This window comes from Belonocnema kinseyi, chromosome 7, assembly GCF_010883055.1.
Source record: "Belonocnema kinseyi isolate 2016_QV_RU_SX_M_011 chromosome 7, B_treatae_v1, whole genome shotgun sequence".
Taxonomy (NCBI): Eukaryota; Metazoa; Arthropoda; class Insecta; order Hymenoptera; family Cynipidae; genus Belonocnema; species Belonocnema kinseyi.
Genome location: NC_046663.1, coordinates 18679935 through 18707785, shown reverse-complemented (window position 1 = coordinate 18707785; position 27851 = coordinate 18679935). Strand labels below are relative to the sequence as shown.

The 27851-nt window shown below is 23.9% G+C and overlaps 1 protein-coding gene across 2 annotated transcripts in view; it reads right to left on the bottom strand.

Annotated features, from left to right (window-relative positions):
* The window catches only part of LOC117175981 (cyclin G), a 43273-nt gene extending 19577 nt beyond the window's left edge, over positions 1-23696 (bottom strand). The window contains exons 1-3 of one of the 2 annotated variants that reach the window (XM_033365878.1): positions 23545-23696; positions 2358-2574; positions 385-801 (exon numbers count right to left, since the gene is read on the bottom strand). In XM_033365878.1, the coding sequence (XP_033221769.1) occupies positions 385-801; positions 2358-2477 (537 nt within the window). In that variant the 5' untranslated portion in view covers positions 2478-2574; positions 23545-23696. Of the gene's footprint in view, positions 1-384; positions 802-2357; positions 2575-15060; positions 15735-23544 lie in introns of those variants that run through there. The other variant, XM_033365879.1, reaches the window with a different exon arrangement.
* Between the last annotated feature and the right edge of the window lie 4155 nt (positions 23697-27851).

The following is a 27851-nucleotide window of genomic DNA, read 5'->3' as shown; positions in this document are numbered from 1 at the left end:
AATAGGATACTTTAGGGACCTAAAAATGAATACAGGATACACAAGACACTACTTTACAACCGACATCTGTCCGAAAATTATGGAACTTACAAATAAAAACATGAAATTTGCAATAAAAAAATATTGCGTTATTTTATCGAGATAAAGAGTATCCTATCCTTTAAGTTGGACCAAATTACACACAGTAAACAAAATTTCATCAAAATCGGTTAAGTACTTTCGGAGTTTAGTGGCGACAAACATGGTGACACGAGATTTTTATATATATACAGATAGGGGATATAGAGACTGGACTGTGAGGAATGTAATTATATTTTCGATAAGATAATTAAATTTTCACGAAAAATTGTGCATTGAAGATAAAAGGTAAAAAAAAATCCTTACCAAAACGACACTGGCATACAATTCTCCGAGGCCCATTTGAGATGCTACCGTGTGAAACATGACATTGTAGAGACGCAGAAAAGTGAGTGCAGTGATGGGTTGAGTTCCTGGCGCCCATTCCAATTTGTTGCGAATGACATCCGACATACGTTTCAAGTCACCCCCAGTGCACTTGCACTGGGAGATGGAAACGAGATGATCGGCGTCGAGGGATTGAGCCATTTGGACGGCGGCTATGTGAAATGACGAGACGCTGATGCATGCCATGTGTTTTGGTCTAGCCTTCATTTTCGTCAGGAACCGATCGATTAAATTAATCGCGATGAAAAACACATCTGACGGCAGATCGTACCATACTTTGAGGCACCTAAGTACGTGCGCCGATCCATCGCGAGCACCCATCGTAATTTCGTCATTCTACAAGCAAAATTAAAATCCATTTTTTCTTCTTTCTTTTTCAGGGATCAGAGCGCCAAAAGACCTCCTCCAGGGTGTCTACTCAAATCCCCGAGAAAACAATTTAGAGCGGTCGTTTTAATCCGGGAAAAAAATTCCCGGTCACTCAAAGTGGAACTCTTGAATTTTAAACTTTTTAAATTAAAGTTTAAGTTTTTTAATTCTTAAATGTTATATTCAATGGCTGAACAATTTACATTTTAAATAGTTTAAAGGTGACAAAATTGAAAATAGATGACACAAGGCGACAAAATTGAAAATAGGTGACAAAAGGTGACAAAATTGAAAATAGGTGACAAAAGGTGACAAAATGAAAAATAGGTCACTCAAAATGGAACTCTTAAATTGTAAACCTTTTAAATTAAAGATTAAGTTTTTTAATTCTTAAATATTATATTCAATGGCTGAACAATGTACATTTTAAATAGTTTAAAGGTGACAAAATTGAAAATAGTTGACACAAGGTGACAAAATTCAAAATAGGTGATACAAGGTGACAAAATTCAAAATAGGTGACAAAAGATGAGAAACCCCAAAATAGGAGAAAAAGGTGACAAATTCCTTTAAAAAAAAGTTCACAAATGGTGAGAAAATTGAAAATAGGTGACAAATGGTGACAAAATTGAAAATAGATGACAAAACGTGAAAAATTGAAAATAGATGACAAAACGTGAAAAATTGAAAATAGGTGAATAAAAAGGTGATAAAAAGTGACAAATAGTGAGAAAATTGAAAATAGGTGACAAAAGGTGACAAAATAGAAAATAGGTGAAAAAAGATGAGAAAATTGAAAAAAGGTGACAAAAGATTAGAAACCCCAAAATAGGAGAAAAAGTTGACAAATGGTGAGAAAATTGAAAATACGTGACAAAATTGAAAATAGGTGACAAATGGTGAGAAAATTGAAAATAGGTGACAAAGTTGAAAATAGGTGACAAAGTTGAAAATAGGTGACAAAGTTGAAAATAGGTGACAAAGTTGAAAATAGGTGACAAAGTTGAAAATAGGTGACAGAAGATGAGAAACCCCACAATAGGAGAAAAAGGTGACAAATTTCTTTTAAAAAAAGTGACAAATGGTGACAAAATTGAAAATAGGAGACAAAATGGAAAATAGCTGACAAAAGATGAGAAACCCCAAAATAGGAGAAAAAGGAGACAAATTCCTAAAAAAAAAAAGGTGACAAAATTGAAAATAGCTGACAAAAGATGAGAAACCCCAAAATAGGAGAATAAGGTGACAAATTCCTTTTTAAAAAAAGGTGACAAAAGGTGACAAAATAGAAAATAGGTGAAAAAAGATGAGAAAATTGAAATAGGTGACAAAATTGAAAATAGGTGACAAAAGATGAGAAATCCCAAAATAAGAGAAAAAGGTGACAACTTCCTAAAAAAAAGAGGTGACAAATGGTGAGAAAATAGAAAATAGGTTAGAAAAAGTAAATAAGTGCCACTCGTTTTTTTCCCCGATCCAGCGGCCACCCTCTATAAATATTCCATAATATTGTTGACTATTACCTGAGTGGTAGTTGGTAATTGAAGTTTGGGCTGGTATTTGACCTCAAGCACAAGAGCTTCTTGAAGTTGCTCTAGGAGAGGTTGGATTGCATCCGGTACAGGCGAGCCCGATGTGTCCATTCCTGCGGCGACTACGAAAAACGTAATAACCGAATCTGCAGTCTGCGTGACGACGACAGTCACACTACAAGAATGGCTCAGCTGGCTGGCCTGGTATCTACAACAAAATTTAAAAAAAAAAAAAACTTTATATACTCTCTTCTTCATCAATCACTTTTTCCAAATGAAAACTCGTCCCAGTTTTAGAAATTCGTAATGCGGTGTCAGAATTAAATAACATTTTTCTAACTTTCTCACCGTGACAGATGTGCGCTAAATTCAAGGACACAAAATAGATTTGTTTATGTTTTTTTTAAATCCCGAAATAAGTAGCAACAATTTTTGTATTGAGGACATACAAATGCCGGGAAGAAATTTCATTCAAGAAAACAACCCCAATTTTCGCTACTGTACTTTCAAACTACTTTTAAATTAGGATCTAAATTTAGCTGATGCAGATTCTATCTGCATTATCACGTGACATTGTACAGATTCTATTAGAAGTTAGGACAAAAATAGGCTGATCAACGAGAGAACGAAAGTGGAAGTTGACCTGTTTTTATTTTCCAACTACGGACAATGACCGGACAGTTATTCCAATTTCATTGTCGATAAGCATTGTGTATATAAATAGCGTATGAAATAGAATTTCCGTCTTGTTTAAAACATCGTTAAACAAATATATCATTTCTCGCTTCTATCGAGCAATTAAATCGGAAATTGCCTAAAACAGGGTGGTTATTCTAATCGTGGAAAAATGTTTTTTTTTTTGTTGTTGAAAATTTCACTGTTTGTTAAAAAATTCATGTATTTTGTTGAAAATTCTACTTTTTTCATAGAAAATTAATCTTTTCGGTTGAAATTTCTTTCTTTTTTTAAAGACAATTTAACTACTCCAGTTAATGATTCATCGTTTTCGTTGAAAATTCATCTTTTCGGTTGATATGTAAGCTCTTTTGTTACAAATATTTTTTTTACTTAAATATCTATTATTTTAATTGAAAATTCATCTCTGGTTTAAATTTAAATATTTTGGTGAAGTCATCTTAAACTCTTTTGCTATGTTTTTAAAAGGTCATTTTTTGGTAGCAGATTCATGTTAAGTTTAAATTCAGTTTTGTTGTTGTTGAATATTAACTTTTTAACTCAATATTTAAATATTCCATTTTTTTTTTTGAAAATGTGTCTTTTCAGTTGAAAATCTAACTATGTGTTCGAAAATTCTTCTTTTTTGGTAGAAAATTAATCTTTTTGATTGAAAGTTTATTTTCTGTAAAGACAATTCAACTATTCCAATTAATGATTTTTCGTTTAAGTGAAAAATTCACCTTTTCGGTTGAAATTTAAACTCTTGTTAAAAATTCTTTTTTTTTTACCTAAATACCTATTGTTTTAAATGAAAAATCCTCTCTGGTTTAAATTTAACTGTTTTGCTGAATATTCATCTTCTTTGGTCGAAAATTCAAATACTTTGTTGAATGTTAATCTCTTTTCTTAAAAATTATTAAATATTAATAATAAAATATATTATTTTAATTTATTTTTAATTAATAATAAAATAATCGAAAAATTCATTTTTTTTGTTTGAAAATTCATTATTTGAATTGAAAATGAAACTTTTTTGCTGAAAGTTTTGTTAAAAGATTATTCACTTTTCAACTGAATAGTTAATGTAACTAAAATGTAACTATTTGGATGAAAATTTATGTATTATGTTGCAAATTCTTCTTCTTTCGTACACAATTAATTTTCTTGGTCGAAAAGTATTTTTTGTTGTTGAAAATTCATTTTTTGTTGATAACAAATTTAATTATTCCAGCTAAAGATTCATCATTTTAGTTGAAAATTAAACTACTTGGTTAAAAGTTAAAGTCTTTTGTTAGAAATTAATTTTTTGTTGAAAATCCATTATTTTAATTAAAAATTTTTTTTTTTTTGATTGAAAATTTAATAATTAAACTCATTTCATACTAATAATGGTTCAATTGTTATTTATGTATACAAATTCAAAACTTTTAATCACAAATAAATTTTTATTTCAATGGAACCATAAAAATTGTACCATTTAAAGTTTAAATAATTTAACATTCAAAAATGTCAACGTTGCCAGGCTTTTTCTCAAAATTCCGTTTCCAATTATTTGAATTATAATTGCTCATTTCGAATGAGAAATCAAATATTAACAAATTTCAAATTGAATCAGTTAAAATCGAATACTTTAAACTAAAACAACATTTTAATATGAATTTAAATTAAAGAAGAACATTTCATTATGAATCTAATAATTTTAAATTATTATAAAGTTGAAAATAATTGATCAATATTAAGAATGAACAATTTACCTCTTCCAATTCAGAAAAAAAAAACTACAAAAAGAACATTCTTTTCACAAACTCAACACAAATGTTGAAAATAAATCAATCAAATCTTCCAATTCTGAATAAAATTAAATAAAAAAATATCTTTCCTTTATTTTCAAATTAGACTTTTTAATTTCTAACGTCATTTTTATACGTCGTTTCAAAAAAGTACAAATTTAACGTTCCTTTAAATTTAGCATTCAGAAATTTCAAGAAATTCAGTTTCAAGTTGTTTAATTTTGAATGTTTAATTTCGAATTGCTTATTAGAAATTCAGTCAAATATTGCTTAATACGAAAATATTCTTCTTTTTGTTAATTAGAAATTTCAAATTGAATCTTGGATTAAAAATAGAATATTTTCAACCATAAAATCTGTAAATTGTTTAGTTTTGAAGATTCAAAATCGTCTTACAAAATAAATTATTCTTATATTTTTAACACTGTTAAATTTTTTTTTAATTGTTCAGTTTTAAAAATCATTAATTAATTTGTACTTACAGTTTATCAACTTTAAACGTTTTTTAAATCAAAAATTGTCAATTTCGAACGCTTTTAATTTGAAGCTTTCAAGAATGAATTAAAAAATTTTTTTAATTTAAAAAGTAATTTTTATATATATTTTGAATAGATGTTTCCTTTGAAAATCTGTAAAATTCCCGATGAAAAAATGCACGTCATTTCCCAATGTAAAAAAAAAACAATAATCATCGCCCACGGCTTACGTGTGCCATGAATAAAGAATGCACTTTCACAAAATCGTCTTCTTTCCTCGCTTTCATGTTCCTTTAAATAGCTAGTCTCTTGTTCCACTTATCCACATTTTTTTGCAATTTTTATAAATATTAAAAAGAAAGCTATTAATAATTAAATCGTCATGAATAAATGCATTTGATGTTTAAATTATTTTTTTTTAATCCCTGTCCTTCGATGACCAAAAAATTTCCCCGAGTTTACCCTGATTTGCGGCTAAACTATAATTAAAATATATTTTTATAACAGTTCCCATAAACACAGCAGAGGACTTTTATTTTCAAAGTGACCTTGAGCTAGAATCAAGTCCACCGACCTGTGGCTGGCCTCATTTTTTATTTAAACTGGCCTTCTTTTTCGGGTTTCGACAATATTAAAAAATAAACTTTTCTGACGAACACATCAAACATTCGACTGTAATAATTTTTTTTTTAATATTTTCAAAAAAATATCTTACACGAAATTAATTTGAAAAACTAGACACTTAAATAAAAGGTAATTTGGAAGGGTTATCTGATGAAAAATATTTAAAAATACAACAAAACTGTCAAGAAATAATTTTTGTTTTATTAACATTCAGGGCCGCGTAAACATTCCTAAGTTTTTTTTATTTAATTTTCAAAAACTTTCAACTCGATACCTCATTTCGTGTGGACATAAGTTTAAAAGAAAAAAATTGTCAGTAAGGTAGAAATCGGAAAAAAAATATTACAGAATAATTTTTTTATAGTGCCGAATATTTAAATTTTTTAAAGAAAAAGTCAATTTTCCAATAAAAAAGACAGATTTTCAATCAAAGAGCTTAATTTTCTACAAAATAATTTAATTTTTTATTTTAAAAAAAGCAATATTTAACAAAAAATGAAAGTTAAATTTATTTTCAATAAAAAAATTAATTTTTAACAAAGTATTTCAAAAAGATGCCTAAGAAACTACTTCAAATTTTTAACAAATATAATAACAATATAACAATAATATATAATAATATATATATATAACAATAATAATAACAATAATAACAAATATAACGATATAATAGTTGATATGACAATTTGAAAAAATTAACTTTCAGCCAAAAATATAGGGTTCATACCCAAAAAAAAGTTGCATTTTTCAACCCGAAAATATAACTTCTCAACCAAAAATTGGTACAGAACAGATAAAAAAAAAAGAAATCCTAAAATTTTTAGTCAAAAAAATTAATTTCCAACCAAAAAATATTAATTTCCAATGAAAAAATGAATGGCTCGTTGAAAATGTAACCGTTTTCTCGCTTTTTATTTATCTTATCTTCTTTTATTTATTTTATCTCTTTAGTTAAAAATAGAGTCATTTGGTTGAAAATTAATTTTTTTAAATAGAAAATCGGTAGAAATTAACTTTTTTGTTTAAAAATTTGAATTCTTGAGTTCAAAATTCAACTTTTTTGGAAAAAATTCGTATTTTCGGTTTGAAAATTAAATAATTTGGCAGAAAATTTAACAGTTGAATTTTTAACAAAACAAAAAAAGAATTTTAATTGTGTACCAAGAAAGAAGATTTTACAAACAAATAGTTGGATTAAAAAAAAAGAAATAGTTAAATATTCGGTTGAAAACTTATATTAAAAAAAAAAAACGAAATTTAAACTAAAATTATGAATTCTCTAAAAAAAATGAACTTCTAACAAAATTGTTAAATTTTCAATTAAATTAATGGATTTTCAAAAACAAAAACGAATTTTCAACAAAAGAATTTAACTTTCAACCAGATAGTTTAATTTATAAAAAAAAAATTTCAACCAAAAACATAGATTCGCGACCTGGATGATTAATAATTGCGTACAAAAAAAGAATTTTTTTATACAAAATACATTAATTTTTATGCGAATAGTTAAATTTTCTAATAAAAAAATATATATAATTTTTAACAAAATAGATGGAATATTCAACCGGATCAGTTTAAACTAAAAATTAAACTATTTTGTTGAAAATTAATATTCTTGACATGAAAATTAAATTTTTTTATAGGAAATTCGTAGTTTTGGCTTGAAAATAAAAAATTGTTGCATAAAATTTAACTATTTCATACAAAATGAAAATACTATTTAGAAAATTCATTGTTATTATTGGAAATTCATTTTTCTCAATAAAAGTATAACTACGCCATTTTTGGCATTAAAATATTTTTATTTTATTTTAAAAATTCAACCTTTTTTCAATTTGGAAACAAATATAAACTAAAAATTAATCAAATAAAACTTGATCTAACATCACATCCATTTTCAAAAAATTTAGTTTAAAATGTATGCAATGTGTTGAAAATTTTTCTTTGTTTGTAAAAATTTAAACTATTCGGTTCGGAATTTATATAATTTGTTGAAAATGCGTATTTTTTGGGGAAAAATTCAAAATAGTTCAATTTTAATCAGAAATGAATTTTCAATTTTAATATGGATTTTCAACCAAAAAATGAATGATTATATTATTTTCCTACTAATTAAAAATAAAATAATAAAATAAATAATATGTTTTATTATTAATATTTAATCATTTTAAAGTTGAATTTTTAACACAACAAAAAAATTAATTTGCAAAAAAAAAAAAGAATTTTTGACCAAGAACTTTAATTGTCTACCAAGAAAGAAGAATTTTAAAACAAATAGTTGGTTTTAAAAAATTTTTTCTAATGAAATAGTTCAATATTCAGTTGGAAAATTATATTTAAAAAAAAACGCAATTTAAACTAAAATTAAGAATCCTCTACAAAAATAACGAACTTCTAACAAAATTGTTAAATTTTCAATTAAATTCAGGAATTTTCAACAAAAGAATTGAACTTTCAACCAAACAGTTTAATTTTCAACCAAAAACATAAATTCTCGACCAAGATGATTAATAATTGCGTACAAAAAAAGAATTTTTTAAATAAAATAGATGAATTTTCATACAAAAAGTTAAATTTTCTGATAAAAAATTCAAATATATTCAAATATTCAACCGGATCAGTTTAAAATAAAAATTAAACTATTTCGTTGAAAATTAATATTCTTGACTTGAAAATTAATTTTTTTTATAGGAAATTCGTATTTTTGGCTTGAAAATAAAAAATTGTTGCATAAAATTTTACTATTTCATACAAAATGAAACTACTGTTTAGAAAATTTATTGTTATTACGGAAAATTTATTTTTCTCAATAAAAGTTTAATTAAGCCATTTTTGGTATTAAAATATATATATATTTTTTTAAATTTTAAAATTCAACCTTTTTTTAATTTGGAAACAAATATAAACTAAAACGTAATCAAATAAACATCACATCCATTTAAAAAAATTTAGTTTAAAATGTATGTAATGCGTTGAAAATTTCTTTGTTTTTTTTTTTGTAAAAATTTAAACTATTCGCTTAAAAAATGTACGTAATTTGCTGAAAATTCGTCTTTTTTGTAATATATTATTTTACTACTAATTACAAATAAAATAAAATAATAAAATAATGTTTTATTATTAATATTTAATCATTTTAAAGTTGAATTTTTAACAACAAAATTAATTTGCAAAAAAAAAGAATTTTTGACCAAGAACTTTAATTGTTCACAACCAAAAACATAAATTCTCGACCAAGATGATTAATAATTGCGTAAGGAAAAAGAATTTTTTAATCAAAATACATGAATTTTCATACAAATAGTTAAATATTCTGATAAAAAAATTAATTACAAAATATATCTAATTTTTAACTAAATAGTTAAAGTTTTAACTTGAAAATTAAGATTTTTATAGGAAATTCGTATTTTTCAAAACATCTAGTTTAAAATGTATAAAATGTGTTGAAAGTTCCTATTTTTTGGTAAGAAAAATCAAACTATTCGGTTAAAAATTGATGTAATTTGTTGAAAGTGCGTCTTTTTTTGTAGAAAATTGAACTATTTGTTTAAAAATGGATGTATTTTGTTGAAAATTTGTATTTTTAATCAAAAAATGCAACAAGTTTGTAGAAAATTCATCTCTTTATTGAAAATTAATTTCTTTAAGGTAGAATTTAACAATTCGACTTTTAGCTGATATAATTCAACTAAAAATATATATTGTTAATTAATCTTTTTTGTCAGAAAATCCATATTTTCGTTTGTTAAAAATGCAACTATGGCTGAAAATTACTCTCCTTTAGTTGAGGATTCAAGTATTCTATTGAAAATTCGTCTAGTTAAAATTATATGGCTGTTTTTTTAAATTGAAAATTAAGATATTTTTTACTCAAACATAAAATATTAAACTTTACGGTGAAAATTAGTATCTTCAGGTGAAAAATTCCACTCTTTAATGGCAATTTTACGTATTTTGTTGTCAACTAATCACTTGTGTTGAAAATTCAGTTCTTTTGTTAAAAACTCATCTTTTTGGTTTAAAAATTGAAAATTTTCGACGCTCTCTAATCAACCATTTAAATATTATTAGACTATTAAAGATCCTAAAATTATATACACGTAATTTTTAATATGAAAAGTGTCTCATCGTCAAAAAGAATATTGATCGATGCTCCATGGTGCGTTACAAAACATCTGCGATTAAATATGACGAAGGGAGAGGGAGGGAGGCCAATTCCCGCAACACATGTCCTCGATTTCAAAACCAACGAATATCATCCCCCACTCCTGCGCGCGTGTTTCGCGACACGGCGCATCGACGATGCTGGAGAGCTGAGTGATTTCATTCTTCTTAAATAAAATCTATGAATTTTACAGAATCTCTCAGACTCTCACAGAACGAGCTGGGGCCTGCCTAAACCCGAATAATTAGCGCAAAAGCTATTTTATAAACCTCTTTTCTCACCAGGAAAATAAAACATTAAATTATTATATAATTTTGGAAAAATTCCAGGCCTACTTTTTTCAGATTCAGGCAATTATATTGAATTGTGAGAAATTATAATGCAATGATAATGGTTTGTTAATAAGTTTGATTAAATTCTAAACAAATTTATTAAAGTAAAAAAAAAGTATTCTGTAATCATATTATTTTTTTATATTATTACTTTAGGAACAATTATAAAATTATGCAAAGATTAGGATTACGTTTGAAAATATTGCTAATCTAAAAAAGACTGGGACTTTTTAACAAAGTTAAAATAAAAGTTTTAGATCGGAAGAATTGATAAAATTGTCTATATTAAAATTTATCAAAATTGAATCAGTTTACGATATTCTTCTTCAATATCTTCCAGTTTTTTCCCCTTTCTTACTGAATCTTCCATTTTTTTTAAATTTAATTCTTACACTTTCATATTTCTGTCTTTTTTCCTTACTTATTAACAAAATTAGCAGCTTCGCATTCAGAGACTACAAAATAATGCACTTATAAACACCAAAAAAAATGAATTTACCAAATTTTCAACCAAATGGTCAAATTTTTCAATCAAAAATATTAAAATTCAACCGAAAACAGTTTTGTTTTCTACAAAAAGATACACTTTAAATTTTTTAAAATTAAAAAGAGGCGAATTTGCAACAAATTAGTTAAACTTTTCACCAAAACGGATGATTTTTTAACAAAATAGTGAATTTTTTTTTAACACGAATATCGAACAAAAGAGAAGATTTTTCGATCAAAAAAGATAACTTTTCACATATGTTGTTGAATTTTCAAGCCAAAGTCAAATTTTTCAGAAAGCAATTGAATTTTCAAGCAAAAAAATATATTTTCATCCAAGAAGGAGTAATTCTTAACCAAGAAAGCTTAATTTTTAATCGATAAAGCTCCAAATTTTCAACCAAATGGTCGAATTTTTCAACCAAAATGATTAAAATTTAACCGAAAACAGTTTTCTTTTCTAAAAAAAGATAAACTTTAAATGTTAAAAAATTAAAAAGAAACAAATTTTTAACAAAAGACATAATTTTTCAACCAAATAGTTGAATTTTCTACAAAACTAGATGAATCTGCAATTAAAAAAATAAGAATTTTCAACAAATTAGTTAAACTTTTCACCAAAACGGATGGCTATTTAACAAAATTGTGGATTTTTTTTAAATACGAATATTGAACAAGAGAGTTGAATTTTCAATCAAAAAAGATAACTTTTTACATAAATAGTTGGATTTTCAAGCCAAAGTCAAATTTTTCAAAAAACAATTGAATTTTCAAGCAAAAAAAAATGTATTTTCATCCAAGAAGGAGTAATTTTTAACCAAGAAAGCTTAATTTTTAATCGAGAAAGCTGATTTGTCTACAAAAAATTCTTTTTCTATGCAAAAAAAGACGACCATTCAACAAAAGCGTTAAATTTTCGAGCCAAAAAGTTGAATTGTCAAGCCAAATATTGGAATTTTCACAAAAAAATTAAATTTTCCAGAATATCGTTAAATTTTCAACAAAGTAAGATGAATTTTTAATCAAGAAATCGTATTTTGCTATAAAAATAGACAAATTTTCAGTTCAAGCTCGACGAATGTTCAGAAGATATTTGAATTTTCAACAAAAAATTCATTTACAACAAAGAAAGATGAATTTTTAATTAATAAATCTCATTTTTTTTAAATATATAGTAAAATTTTTCAGACAAAAAGTGGAGTTTTTCAGAAAGAAGTTGAATTATCAATAAGAAAAGTTAAATTTCAACCAAGATAGATTAATTTTTAGTCAATAAAGCTGATTTTTCTACCAAAAAAAATTATTTTTCCAAAAAAAAGACGATATTTAAACAAGGGTTGAATTTTCGGCCAAAAAAGTGGAATTTTTCACAAAACAGTTTAATATTCAAAACCAAGAAAGACGAATTTTTAACGAGGAAAGCAGACTTTTTTAAGCGAAAAGATTAATTTTATACACACAAAAAATGAAAGTTCAACAAGAAAGTTGAATTTTCAAGAAAAATGTTATTTTCAACCAAGAAATGATGAATTTTTAATCACTAAAATCATTTTCGCCAAAAAAAGGATAAATTTTTTATACAAAAATGACGAATTTTCAACAAACCAGTTGAATTTTCCACAAAATTCAAATTTGTCAGAAAATAGTTGATTTTGCTATCCAAAACAGATAAATGCTTGACAGTTGGATTTTCGCCGAAAAAAAATATTTTTTTAAACAAATTTTAGATTTTTCAACAAATTAATTAAATATTTAACCAAACGTGATTACTTTTCGACTAAATAAGACGAATTTTCAACTAAAAGAGAACAATTTAGAACGAAAAATGGGAATTTAAGTTTCAGTATAAAAAAAATCAGTTTCATTATTAAAAAAGACGAATTTTCTAACAAAAAGCAGAATTTTTCAGAAAAAAAGTTGATTTTCAAATCGGGAAGATGAATTTTTAATCACTGAAATTATTTTCGCTATAAAAAAAGATAAATTTTCTATACAACAATGATAAATTTCCAACAAAAAAGATGAATTTCTGTCCAAAAAATACGAATTTTCAGTCACAAAAAGACGATTTTTCAAATAAAACTCGAATTTTTCAGAAAACAGTTGAATTTTCAACAACAAAATTTAATTTTCAACCAAGAAAGATGATTTTTTTTATCAAATAAATCTTCTTTCACTGTAAAAATAGATAAATTGTATCTACGAAAATCACGAATTTTCAACAAAAAATTCATTTACAATTAAGAAGGATGAATTTTTAATTAAAAAAGCTAATTTTTTGAATAAATAGTAAAAATTTAAAGTCAAAAAGTCGAATTTTTCAAACAGAAGTTGAATTCTCAATAAGAAAAGTTAAATTCCAACCAAGAAAGATTAATTATTAATAATAAAAAGCTGATTTGTCAGCAAAAAAAAAAGATTTTTCTATAAAAAAAAGACGAATTATTAACAAGAGTTGAATTTTCGACCAAAAAAATTGAATCGTCAAGTGAAAGAACGGAATTTTTTACAAAACAGTTAAATTTTCAAACGAAGAATTCATTTTCAACGTTTCCAACCACGGAAGATTAATTTTTAATCAAGAAAGATGATTTGTCTACCAAGAAAGATGATGTTTCTGTTCAAAAAGACGAATTTTTAGATCAAACTCGAACTTTCGACAACAAAAATTCAATTTTCAACCAAAAAAGATGAATTTTTCATCAATAAAGTGGATGTGCCCCCCAAAAAAATTATTTTTCTGTAAAAAAAAGACGATATTTCAACAAAAGCGTTGAATTTTCCGACCCAAAAAGGCGTTTTTAAGCAAAAAATAAATAAATTGTGTATGTAAAAAAGAGGAACGTTCAACAAGAGTTGAATTTTCAACAAAAATGTTATTTTCAAACAAGAAATAATAAATTTTCTAAACAAAAATGACGGATTTTCAACAAAAAAAGTTGAATATGCCACGTAAAAATTCAAATTTGTCAAAAAATAGTTGAATTTGCAACAAAAAAATTCATTTTTAAACAAGAAAGACGAATTTTTAACAAGGAAAGCCGACGTTTTTAAGCAAAAAATAAATAAATTGTATATGTAAAAAAGAGGAATGTTCAACAAGAGTTGAATTTTCAACAAAAATGTTATTTACAAACAAGAAATAATAAATTTTCTAAACAAAAATGACGGATTTTCAACAAAAAAAAGTTGAATATGCCACGCAAAAATTCAAATTTGTCAAAAGATAGTTGAATTTTCAACAAAAAAATTCATTTTTAAACAAGAAAGACGAATTTTTAACAAGGAAAGCCGACGTTTTTAAGCAAAAAATAAATAAATTATATATGTAAAAAAGAGGAATGTTCAACAAGAATTGAATTTTCAACAAAAATGACGGATTTTCACAAAAAAAAAAAGTTGAATATGCCACGTAAAAATTCAAATTTGTCAGAAGATAGTTGAATTTTCAAAACAAAGAAGATTCTCTTTCAACCTAGAAAGATGGATTTTTAACGGACTATCTATGGTTGAGAAATTTTCCATAACACTAACCCCATTTTCCAGCTAGTTCATGGCTAACGTTGCGGAAAATTCCTTAACCGCCGACATTGCCAATTTTTAATCAAGAAAGCTTATTTTTCAATAAAAAAAGATGAATTTTTATACAAAATTGACGAAGGTTCAACAAAATAGTCGAATTTTCGGCCAAAAAATATGACTATCCAACAAAAAAGTTGAATTTTCAAGAAAATAATTAAGCTTTTAAAAAAATGGTTGAATTTTGCGAGTAAAAAGATGAATATTTCCAACGAACCGATCTTTCAATCATAAAAGTTGAATATTCAAGACAAAAGGATAAATGTGAAGCTTGTAAGCCTGTAACTACGCGTTACTCCGAAATAAGAAACATTTGCTTACGAAATTAAATTTTCCCGAAAATTCCAAAAACTGTTTCATTATTCTTCAAGAATTACATCAGTTCAAACATTAAATTTCTAGAAGCATCCAGAACTGCACTGTAATGATAACTTTCTTCTCAAAAGAAATACGAAACTTTTCATATTCAAATAAAATTTCACACAAACTGTCATTTTGCTCGAACAATGACTTTCGTTACATCGAAATTTTGTAAGATACCAGAAAAAAGAATTTTTTACTTACGACTAATTTTCTTGTGGCGTAAGTGGAAGGTTGTTATTATCAGATGAATTTGTACTTTATCGTAGAACAAAGGGACTCGAGCGTCAGTCAGAAAAATGCTGATGCAACACGAACTGTCAAAGCCGAACTCGAAATACTCGCAAAGGCACAACTTGATAAAACGTTTAGAAAAGAATGAACAGACACAATAAAATTTCTTTAAACACTACTCAGTCTTGTTTTACTTAACAAAAATTCCTTTTTGTAACTTTGGAACGCAGAGAGAACTCTTTGGGACTTTTGGAGCAAATCAAGATTTAAGATATTAAAACTGTCGAATTGTTGAAAAATATAAACGTGTAGAGACTTGTGACTTTCGTCGTTAAGTATTCAGGAGAATTAAAAATCGTACTATGTTTTTGGCTGCACTTGTAGTGAGCAGTTATCCTTGAAGGGAAGGTTTTCCCTACCAGTCTCATGACTAAACTGAAGAGTGCGAAACGCACTATTCCTTCTCCATTTTACATTCGCGATTTACATTCACCATTATGACACACTGATTTTAACTCTTGTCTAGAAATTTTTTTTAGTTTTTTAGAGTTTATGTAAGAAAGAGAGCTTTCAACGATCGGAAAAAAAATTCTCGAAACGGTACACTAGTTTCAGTTCTGACGGATCTGACTCATCTGTTAAGCGTCGAAAATACGGTTCGGGTACAAACAGGCGATATTCCCCTTCCAGCAACTGGTCATGGCAAACGAACTCTACCGAGATCCCACGGAATTATCCGAAGGCCTTAACTACGCCGCTGCAGGCCTCCAATTCTTTACTGTCCCTGAACTACGCCACCAATTTTGGGCTATTTTTGACCCTCCGTAATCTTCGTTCACGAGCCGCAAAATATTTTAATTTTCACCCGACAAACATTTTCTACTGAATGATAAGAATTTTCGAAAAATTTTAACAAAATAGTTAATTTTTTAAATTATTTTCAAAATAAATGAATGATAGGTGAATTTAAAACTAAAATCAATTTTCAACAACAAAAAAAGATTAATTTTTCTCCAAATTTTTATCAGTTACATTTTTTACTAATTTCAACCAGTAACTGAATTCTAGCTACCTCTAAAGTTTTTTTTATTGATTAATTACTCAATTTCATCAATTCATCAATAAAAAATAACTAATTTTTAATAAAAATTCAGTCACTGATTGAAAATAGTAACAAAATTTGCAACTTCGAATTAGATGCTGGAAAATAATGCACTTTTAAATAAAACAAAAATATGAATTTTCCAAATTTCCAACCAAACGGTCGCATTTTTCAAAAACAACAAAATTAAAATTCAACCGAAAACAATTTTTTTTCGTACAAAAAGATACATTTTCCATTCACATAAAATGAATTCTCAACAGAAAAAATAATAGTTGATATTTCAATCTAAAAATATTTTTATTACAAATATAAAAAAAAACAGTTGAATTAAACAAAAAAAGGTGAATTTTCTACAAAACTAGATGAATCTAAACTTCAAAAAAAGCGAGTTTTTAACATATTAGTTGAATTTTCAACCAACCCAGAAATATGAATTTTCTATCAGAAACAATGAATTTTCAAAGAGATTTTCATAACAAAAGCAAAATTTTAACAAAACAGTAAAAATTTTAAACAAGTAGATGAATCTACAATCAAAAAAAGGCCAATTTTCAACTAAAATGATGAGTTTTTAACTAGAGTAATTTAGTTTTTGACCAAGAAGATTAATTTCTACAAAAAATATGAATTTTTAAACTAAAAAAATCTTCCTTTTAACAAAAAAAGTAACAACTTTTCAAAAAAATCGTTCAATTTTCCGCAAAAAATTTTCTTGCAGATAAAAAATAAATTTCTACACAAAAAAAATCGATTTATAACCAAACATGTACATTTTCAACCCAGAAATATGAATTTTCTACCAGAAACAATGAATTTTCAAAGAAATTTTTTGTAACAAAAGCAAAGTTTTAACAAAATATATAAATTTTTAAAGAAGTGGATAAATCTACAATCAAAAAAGGCGAATTTTCAACAAATTAGTTTAATTTTTCACCAAAACGGAAAACTTTTTAAACAAAATTGTGGATTTTTCGACAAATTAATTAAATTTTCAACCTGGTGATAAAAATCTCAATCAACAACTGAGGAATTAATTTTTTTAAAAAGGAACCCTTAAATAAGACAGATGAATTTTACACAAAAAATTAAGAATTTTCAAAAAAATACATTAATTTTCAACTAAAAGGAACAATTCACAATAAATAATTTATTTTCTATAAAAAATACGAATATTGAACAAAAGAGTTGAATTTTCGACCAAAAAAAAATTACTTTTTACATAAATAGTTGAATTTTCAAACCAAAAAGTCAAAATTTTCGGAAAACAATTGAATTTTCAACAAAAAAGTTTTTTTTACCCAAGAAAGAGTAATTTTTAACCAAGAAAGCTTATTTCGCTATAAAAAAAAACAGTTAAATTTTCAATGAACTATAAAAAAAAGATGAATTTTCTATACGAAATTGACGAAAGTTCAACAAAACAATTGGATTTTTCACAAGAAAATTAAATTTGCCAGAAGATCGTAGAATTTTCAACAAAAAAATTTTATTTTCAACAAGGAAAGATGAATTTTTAATCAACAAAATAAGATTTGTCTAACAATAAAATTATTTTTCGATACAAAAAAGACGAATATTCAACAAAAGAGTTTAATTTTTTACCAAAAAATATGACTGAATAAATAATGCAATTTTTAGCCAAAATATCAAATTTTTCAGAAAACAGTTGAAGTTTCAAGAAAAACTGTTATTTTCAACAAAATAGTTCAATTATTCTGCAAAAAGTCAAATTTATCACAAGATAGTTGAATTTTCCAGCAAAAAATGATTTTTTAACAAATTTTTTAATTTTCCAACAAATTAATTAAATTTTTAACCAAACATGATTAATTTTCTATTAAAAAAGACGAATTTTCAAATTAAAAAGAACAATTCAGAACAAAAAATGCAAATTAAATTTTCATTATAAAAAATAGTTTTTATTTAAAACAAAAGAAGAATATTCAACATTAAAGTAAAATTTTCCAACAAAAAAGCGAATTTTTCAGAAAACAGTTAAATTTTCAACAACAAAATTTATTTCCCACAAGGAAATATGAATTTATGTATTATTTTTTAATGTAGTTACATTTTCGAGATAAACAGATGAAATTTTTAAATAAACATTGAATTTTCAACCCAGAAAGATGAATTTTCTACCAGAAAAATTTGAATCAAAAAAAATAGTTGTCAAACTAAAACATTGAATCATTTGAAATTAAAAGAATTGAATCTTCAACAAATTAATTTTCATCCAAGAAATATTTATTTTTAATCAAGAAAGTTGATTGGCCTACCAAGAAATATGATTTTTTTATTAAAAAAAAAAAAAAAAACGAATTTCCAAGTTAAGTATCATTTTTCATAAAACAGTTAATTTTTTAAACAAGAAGGATGAATTTTAAATCAATACATCTTATTCTGCTATAAAAATAGATCATTTTTCTTTAGAAAAATGACGAATGTTTAATAAAAAGAGTTGAATTTTAAGAAGAAAAATTTCAATTTCAATGTAAATTTTCAACTAAAATTATTAATATTTAACCGAAATATTTGAATTTTTAACCATGAAGTTTAATTTTAAACAAATCCATTTTTAACAGAAAATGTAATGGCTAAATTTTAAGTAAAAAAAAAATTAATTTTCAACCAAAATGATAAATCCTTATCTGGAATAGATAAATTGAAAAAATAGTTTAAAACTAAAACAACAAAGCTTCACTTGAAAAAAAAATGTAACTTAAAAAAGATAAATTATTAACCTAAACTTAATAAAATAGCTCAAGTTTCAACAACAGAAATTGAATTTTAATTGAAATGATGGATCTCCAATAAAAAATTAATTTTGAACAAATTAGTATTTTTCAACAAAATAAAATTACTTTTAACCCTAAAGATAAATTTTTAACTAAAATGTTGAATATGTAACTGGAATACTTAAATTTTCAACCAAAAAGAAGATTTTCTAAACAATGAGAATAACTTTCAAAGAAAAAAATAATTTTTTGATAAAAAAGAAGACAAATTTACATCAAAATTGTTAAATTTTGAACTAGAAAAGGTCAGTTTTCAACAAATTAATTTTCACTAAAAGAGATAAATTGTCAATCAAAATTTAAATTATAAAATTTTAAGTTAATAAAATAAATGTTCATCCAAACGAAGAATTTGCAACTAAAACTATAGATCATTAAATTTGAATAAGTTAAATTTTCAATTAAGAAATTACTTTTCATTCAAATAAAAAACAATTTTTCAATCAAATAGCTCATATTTTAATCAAAAAAATTAATTTTCTGCAAAAAAGTTTAGTTATTAATCAAGTTTTTATTTACAACCTAAAAGATGAGAATTTTACTAAAATTATAAATATTTAACTGTAATATTTGAATCATTAACCAAAAAAATAACTTAGAAACAAGAAAATTAACTTGCAAATAAAAAATAAATTTCTACAAAAAAATCTATTTTTAAACAAACATGTAGAATTTCAACGATTATTTTTTTAACAGACATTTTTAATAAAATATTTTAATTTTCACTCAACAAAGATTAATTTGAACAACAAAATATTAATTTTTAACCCAAACAGTTGCATTATTAAAACTAAAAAGTTGAACACTTAAACAAAAAATACTCATTTTCTACCAAAAGAGTTAGTTTTCAAACAAATAATTTAATTTCCTACCACTTTTTAACCTGAAATGATTCATATTTTGGGGTTGAAAATTCAAAAATTTGACAAGAAATTAATATATTTGGTTGAAAAATCAACTATTTGGATTAAAATCGATCGTTTTTAGTTTTAATATTTAACTATTTGCCCAGAAAATTCAAATTTTTGTTGTTGAAAATTAGTTTTTTCGATTAAAAATTTAACTAATCGGTGGACAATTCATGTATTTTGTGGAAAATTCGTTAAATTTTGTTGAAAATTCAACTGTTCTCTTAAAATGTTGCCCTTTTCGTTGAAAATGCATTTTTTTCTTGTAGGAAAGTGACCTTATTTTGTTAAAAATGATTCTTTCTGGGTTTAAAATTGAACTATTTTGTTAAAAATTCAAATATTGTTTTTAAAATGTTCTCTTTTCGCCGAAAATTCATTTTTCTGGTAAAAAATGATTCTTCGCTGTTGAAGATTCAATTGTACTTTGAAAAAAATAATCTTTTTTAATTACATTTAAATAGAAAAGTCATCTTTCTGAGTTGAAAATTAAACTATTCAAAAAAATTTAACTATTAAAATTTTTTTTTAATATTTTCAAAAATTTTTTACTATTTAAAAAAATGTAAGTATTTAAAAAATATTAACTATTTTAAAAAAATGTAATTATTTTTATAAAAGTTAAATTATTTTGTAGAAAATTCAAATATTCTTTTTAAAATGTTCTTTTTTCGTTGAAAATTAATCTTCTTTCGGTAGAAAAATTATCTTGCACTGTTGAAAATTCAATTGTATTTTGAAAAAAATACTCTTTTTGTCTTGAAAACTTACTAAAATATTCAAATATTATTATTCTTAAAATGTAAAATATTTTTTTTTAAATTATTTGAAATTATTTAAAAATTATTTTAAAATAATATTTAAAATATTATTTTTAAAATGTTCTCTTTTCGTTGCAAATTAATTTTTTTCTGGTAGAAAAAATATCTTGCACTGTTGAAAATTCAATTGTATTTTGAAAAAAATACTCTTTTTGTCTTGAAAACTTACTAAAATATTCAAATATTATTATTCTTAAAATGTAAAATTTTTTTTTTAATTATTTGAAATTATTTAAAAATTATTTTAAAATAATATTTAAAATATTATTTTTAAAATGTTCTCTTTTCGTTGCAAATTAATTTTTTTCTGGTAGAAAAAATATCTTGCACTGTTGAAAATTCAATTGTATTTTGAAAAAAATACTATTTTTGTCTTGAAAATTTACTAAAAGATTTAAATTACTTTTTGATAAGAAGCCATCTCTCTTTGTTAAAAAATCATTTTCATGGGTTGAAAATATAACTATTCTATTAAAAATTTATGTATTTTTTTCTAAATTAAATTATTTTGTAAAATTTCAATTATTCTCTTTTCGTTGAAAATTCCTTTTTTCAGGTAGAAAAATTATATTTCATTGTTGAAAATTAATTTCTCGGGGTTCAAAATTTAACTGGATTTAAAAAAAAATCATCTTTTTGTTTGTAAAATTTGTAAAAGATTTAAATTACTTTTTGATAGAAAAGTGGAAAATTCAACAATTTTTTTTTTTAATTTAACTATTTAAAAAAAATTTAACTATTTTTTTAAAGTTTAATTATTTTGTAGAAAATTCAAATATTGTTTTTAAAATGTTCTTTTTTCGTTGAAAATTCAGTTGTATTTTGAAAAAAATACACTTTTTGTCTTGAAAATTGACTAAAAGATTTAAATTACTTTTCGATAGAAAAGTCATTTTTCATTTGTTAAAAATTCATCTTTCTAGGTTGAAAATTAAACTAGTTAAAAAAATGAAACTATTTTGGAAAAAAATGAACTATTAAAAAAAAATGTAACCATTTTTTTAAAAGTTAAATTATTTTGTAGAAAACTCAAATGTTCTTTTTTCGTTGAAAATTATTTTTTTGTGGTAGAAAAATTATCTTTCGCTGTTGAAAATTCAATTGTATTTTGAAAAAAATACATTTTTTGTCTTGAAAATTGACTGAAAGATTTAAATTACTTTTCGATAGAAAAGTCATCCTTCATTTGTTAAAAATTCATCTTTCTGTGTTGAAAATTCAACTTTTTTTTTTAAATTTATCTATTATTAAAAAAAAAACTTTTTTTTTGTAAAGTCTAATTATTTTGTAGAAAATTCAAATATTCTTTTCAAAATGTTCTCTTTTTGTTGAAAAAACATTTTTTCTTGTAGAAAAATTATCTTACGTTATTGAAAATTCATTTATCTGGGTTTCAAATTCAACTATTTTGTTAAAAATTAAATTAATCCTTTTAAAGTTAAATTATTTTATAGAAAATTAATTATTTCTGGTAGAAAAATTATCTCTCGTTGAAAATTCATTTCTCTGGGTTCAACATTCAAATGGATTTTTAAAAAAATCATCTTTTTGTTTAGAAAATGTGTAAAAGATTTAAATAATTTACGAGTTTCAGTAAAACAACTGTTTAAAAAGAAAAAAAATTTAATTTTAGTTTCTTGTGAGAAATTGAAGGACATTTTCAAGTGTCCAAAGTAAAAAAATTCAAGGTAAATTCCAGGTATTCAAGGTCGCTGGATACCTTGATTTCTGAACATCGGTTTGTGTCTGCACATTCAGATTGCAAAATAATTTACAAATTTTATTTTTCATGATTACTTTTTAATATTTATTTATATTTAAATGTCAGTTTTTTTCAGAAAAACGAATTTTTATTTTTTTTTCATAAAAATCGCGGATTAGAATCAAAAATAAAACAATAAATATCTCAATTATGCTAAAAATTATAGAGGTTTAAAGAAAAAATGTTTTTTTTTAACAAAGCATAAAATTCAAATACGCATATAACTTGTTAGAAATTTTTTAAAGAGAATTTTAAAAATTACAAATCACGACCATCGATTTGAATATTCTTGTAACTACAATTTTGAACTTTAATCTTTCAAAATGAAAGAAAACTGAAAACGAACCAAACAAAGGACTCTTTAATAGCGTTTGAACTTTGGCAGGAAAAAATACAAAAAGATTTTTCAGATTGACAGTACTTTATTTATGGTCAAAACTTGCAATCACGTATCTAAATTTCATTTTTTTTATCACAAAAATGAATCACTGATATCTTTTAGAGTGCTCTCTACTGCAAATTATCTATAGAATCGTTTACTGAATTTCTATGTAAATATTCTGAAGAGCATTGTGAAATTATCTTTGAAGACTCGCCTGAAATTTGTGGAATTTTCACTTTGCGTAACATCTTCGAGTTTCTGATTAAAAAGAATTGGTAAAGACCATAAAGACTCACTGAAGAAATTGAAAATCGCATAAAAAAAACTCGAAAAAGCTGAAAAGCGTTAAAAAAATAAAAATCGATGACTTTTTAATGACGGATAATAAAAAACGATCGTAGGTGGTTGAACCTTCAAATGTCATGGGAACCAATAAAATGTCAAGCTGGAGTCGATTTGACAATTTTTCCAACAAATTTTCAAAGTCGGAGATTGAAATATTCCCGTAGAAAAATCCAAAGTTGATGCATAATTTGGAAATTATTCGTTGTTAAGGGAAGCACAACAAAAGTAGTTACTCGACTCGGACAAAAACAAGAACAGAATTGCGTTTTCTTTACTTTTTGATTTTAATCGAGATTAAGTGGCGTTTTAAATCGAAAATTACATAGGAAAACTTACCCGGATGCGTCCAGAACGCTCTCACACTCAAAATTCACCCAATCTTAGCCTGAATTTTATTCAATTTTCAGGAATAAGATAGGACGAACTTACTCCTCCCGTTTGACAGTTATCAATACAAGAAATGGCGTCGTCCAGCTCGAGTTCCAATTTAGTTCGTTCCGCAGGCGCAAGGGGCGCTGAGAATAATTTATGTTTTATGGAAGTTCACTTCCAGTTTTCATAATTATAATATTTATAATAATGATCCCTAGGACTCGGAGGTGGAATAAAATTTTTAAAAAATGGTTTTATTGAATAATTGATGCAAGTTTTCTAGTTTATTAACAGTAGATAAAGGATGAAGTGAATGTAGAAGTTGAGAAATGAAACAGTTGCGCACCCCCCTCCTTCCCACTCCATAAATTACGCACTTACGCATGACCAATAATATAACTCGACTCAAAATTTTACAGAAAGTTACATTTATACCCAAAATAAGAAAATTATGTAATTATTGAATGGGAATTATATGGTTATGCAATTATTTTAGAATTAATATTAACTAGAATAAAATAAAACATAATAAAGTAAAATGAAATACAAAAAAATATAATTAAATGAAAAAGAATACAATTAAATAAAACTGAAATAAAATGAAATAAAAAAATTGCACGAAATTTAAAATAGCAGAAATAATAAAACGCAATAGGAATCAAATTAGAATATAATAAAACAGATTTTAAAAAGAAATAAAGTAAAATAAAATATAATAAAACTGAATATTATAAAATAAAATAGAATACAATAAAATGAAACACAATAAAACAGAATAAAATAGAGTAAAATGCAAAGGAATAGAAAATAATAACATTATTTACAATAAAATATAGTGAAGAAGAATAAATAATAGAATAAAAATGAATAAAATAAGATAAAACAAAACAAAATGAATTACAATAAAATAGAATACAATAATATAAAATACAATAAAACATAATAAAGTAAAATAAAATACAAGAAAATATAATTAAATGAAAAAGAATATAAATAAATAAAATTGAATAAAATAAAATGAAATAAAAAAATTACACGAAATTTAAAATAGCAGAAATAATAAAACGCAATATGAATCAAATTAGAATATAATAAAACAGATTTTAAAAAGAAATAAAGTAAAATAAAATACGATCAAATGAATTACAATACAATAAAATATAATAAAACTGAATATTATACAATAAAATAGAATACAATAAAATGAAACACAATAAAACATAATAAAGAAGAATAAATAATAGAATAAAAATGAATAAAATTAAACAGAATAAAACGAATTACAATAAAATAGAATACCATAAAATAAGACAGAATAAAATAAAATAACACAAAACGTATTAAAATAAAATAGAATAAAATAATATAAAATACAATAAAACATAATAAAATAGAGTAAAATGCAAAGAAATAAAAAATAATAAAATTATTTACAATAAAATAGAATAAAGAAGAATAAATAATAGAATAAAAATGAATAAAATAAAACAAAACGAATTAAAATAAAATAGAATAAAGTAATATAAAATACAATAAAACATAATAAAGTAAAATAAAATACAAGAAAATATAATTAAGTGAAAAAGAATATAATTAAATAAAATTGAATAAAATAAAATGAAATTAAAAAATTGCACGAAATTTAAAATAGCAGAAATAATAAAACGCAATAGGAATCAAATTAGAAAATAATAAAACAGATTTTAAAAAGAAATAAAGTAAAATAAAATATAATCAAATGAATTGCAATACAATAAAATATAATAAAACTGAATATTATAAAATAAAAAATAGAATACAATAAAATGAAACACAATAAAACAGAATAAAATGAATTACAAGAAAATAGAATACAATAATTCAAAAAACAATAAAACATAATAAAATAGAATGAAACTCAATAAAATAGAATAAAATACAAGAAAATATAATTAAATGAAAAAGAATAAATTAAAATGTAATAAAAAAATGATATAAAATTAAAAGTAGAAGAAATAATAAAACGCAATATAAATCAAATTAGAACATAATAAAACAGATTTAAAAAAAATAAAATATAATAAAACAGAATAAAAGGAATAACATACTATAGAAAAGAATAAAAAAGAATAAAATAAGATAGAATAAAAGAAAACATAATAAAATAGAATGAAACTCAATCAAATAGAATAAAATAGAATAGAACAGAATAAAACAGAGTGAAATTAAACAGAATAAAATGAAATGAAATAAAAAAATTGCACGAAATTTAAAATGGCAGAAATAATAAAACGCAATAGGAATCAAATTAGAATACAATAAAACAGATTTTAAAAAGAAATAAAGTAAAATAAAATATTATAAAATGAATTACAATAAAATAGAATACAATAAAATAAGACAGAATAAAATAAAACAAAACAAAATGAATTACAATAAAATCGAATGCAATTTAATGAAATAAAATAGAATACAATAATATAAAACACAATAAAACATAATAAAATAGAATGAAACTCAATAAAATAGAATAAAATACAAGAAAATATAAATAAATGAAAAAGAATAACATAAAATGAAATAAAATAAATGACATAAAATTAAAAACAGAAGAAATAATAAAACGCAATAGGAATCAAATTAGAATATAATAAAACGGATTTTAAAAAGAAATAAAGTAAAATAAAATACAATAAAATGAATCACAATGCAATATAATAAAATAGAATTGAATACAATCAAATAAGACAGAATAAAACAATAAAATATAATAAAACAGAATATAATAGAATAAAACTGAGTGTTATAAAATAAAATAGAATACAATAACATTTTAAAATGAAACACAATAAAACAGAATAAAAGGAATAACATACTATAGAAAAGAATAAAAAAGAATAAAGTGGAATACAATAAAATAAGATAGAATAAAATAAAATAAAACATAATACAATAGAAAGAAACTTAATCAAATAGGATAAAATAGAATAGAACAGAATAAAACACTGTGAAATTAAACAGGATAAAATAAAATGAAATAAAAAAAATTGCATACAATTTAAAATAGCAGAAATAATAAAACGCAATAAAAATCAAATTAGAATATAATAAAACTGGTTTAATAAAGAAATGAAGTAAAATGAAATATAATAAAACACAATAGAATAGAATAAAACTAAATATAATGAAATAAAATATAATACAATAAAATGAAACACAATAAAACATAATAAAATAGAGTAAAATACAAAAGAATATAATGAAATAGAATAATATACTATATAAAAGAATAAAAATGAATCAAATAAAACAGAATAAAATAGAATTTAAAAAATGACAATGGAATAAATATACAATAAAATGAAACTGAATAAAGTAGAATAAAACCGTTTTTTTTAAATATATAAAATAAAATATAATAAAATGAATTACAATCAAATATTACAAAATATAAAAAACATATAATAAAATGAAATAAATCAGAATAAACTAGAGTACAAAATAATTAAATAAGACATAGCATACAATTTTAAATAGTAAAAATAATAAAACATAATAAAAAAAATAGAATATGCGGGTGGTCTGGTGAGTGGAAAATTTGGGCAGTGCGCGAAAAAAGTTATCAGCAAAAGTATTATTCATAGTTTTAAAGCTATAGAACTAGTGAGATATGGATAAAATGGAACCCTCCGAAAAGAAAGAGGTTATGTTGAATGGGAGTGAGGAGGTGAAGAAGTTCAACACCGACTCGGCTGATAACAGAAAGAGGGCAGCACGAAATGGGAATGGACAAGCAGATGACATCGAACAGCTGTCAGGGGAAAATAATAAGCAGTCGACTGCGAAAAAGTGCCGAGGAAGACCAAAGAAAGAGGTTAAGGTGGTTTTAGCGTGAAACGAAATCCATGCTAAAAAGCTGAAATTTTTATTATAACTTCTTTAACTATTTTTGAATACATCTGCGAAGTTTCAGATTGATTGACCGTCTATTTACAGAGAAATAATTAATTAAAGTTTCATCGTTTGGCCATGAATTACTATACAGCTTATGGCAATGACAAGTGAACTTGAGCTTAGAATGAGTGCCGTACTCACAAAATCCATGCTACGTATGCAAAAAACTAACAAAATGTGTCCCGAACCTTCATAAATTCGTCTGATTTTTTAAAGAATTTTTTACCGTTTGATAGTAATGTATTACCTTTCTAAAAATCAGAACTCTGTCGACTTTCGTCGGTAGCCATGATCGAAGAAGGCAGCAGTGAACACTTGGCAACGTCGCAATCATACTT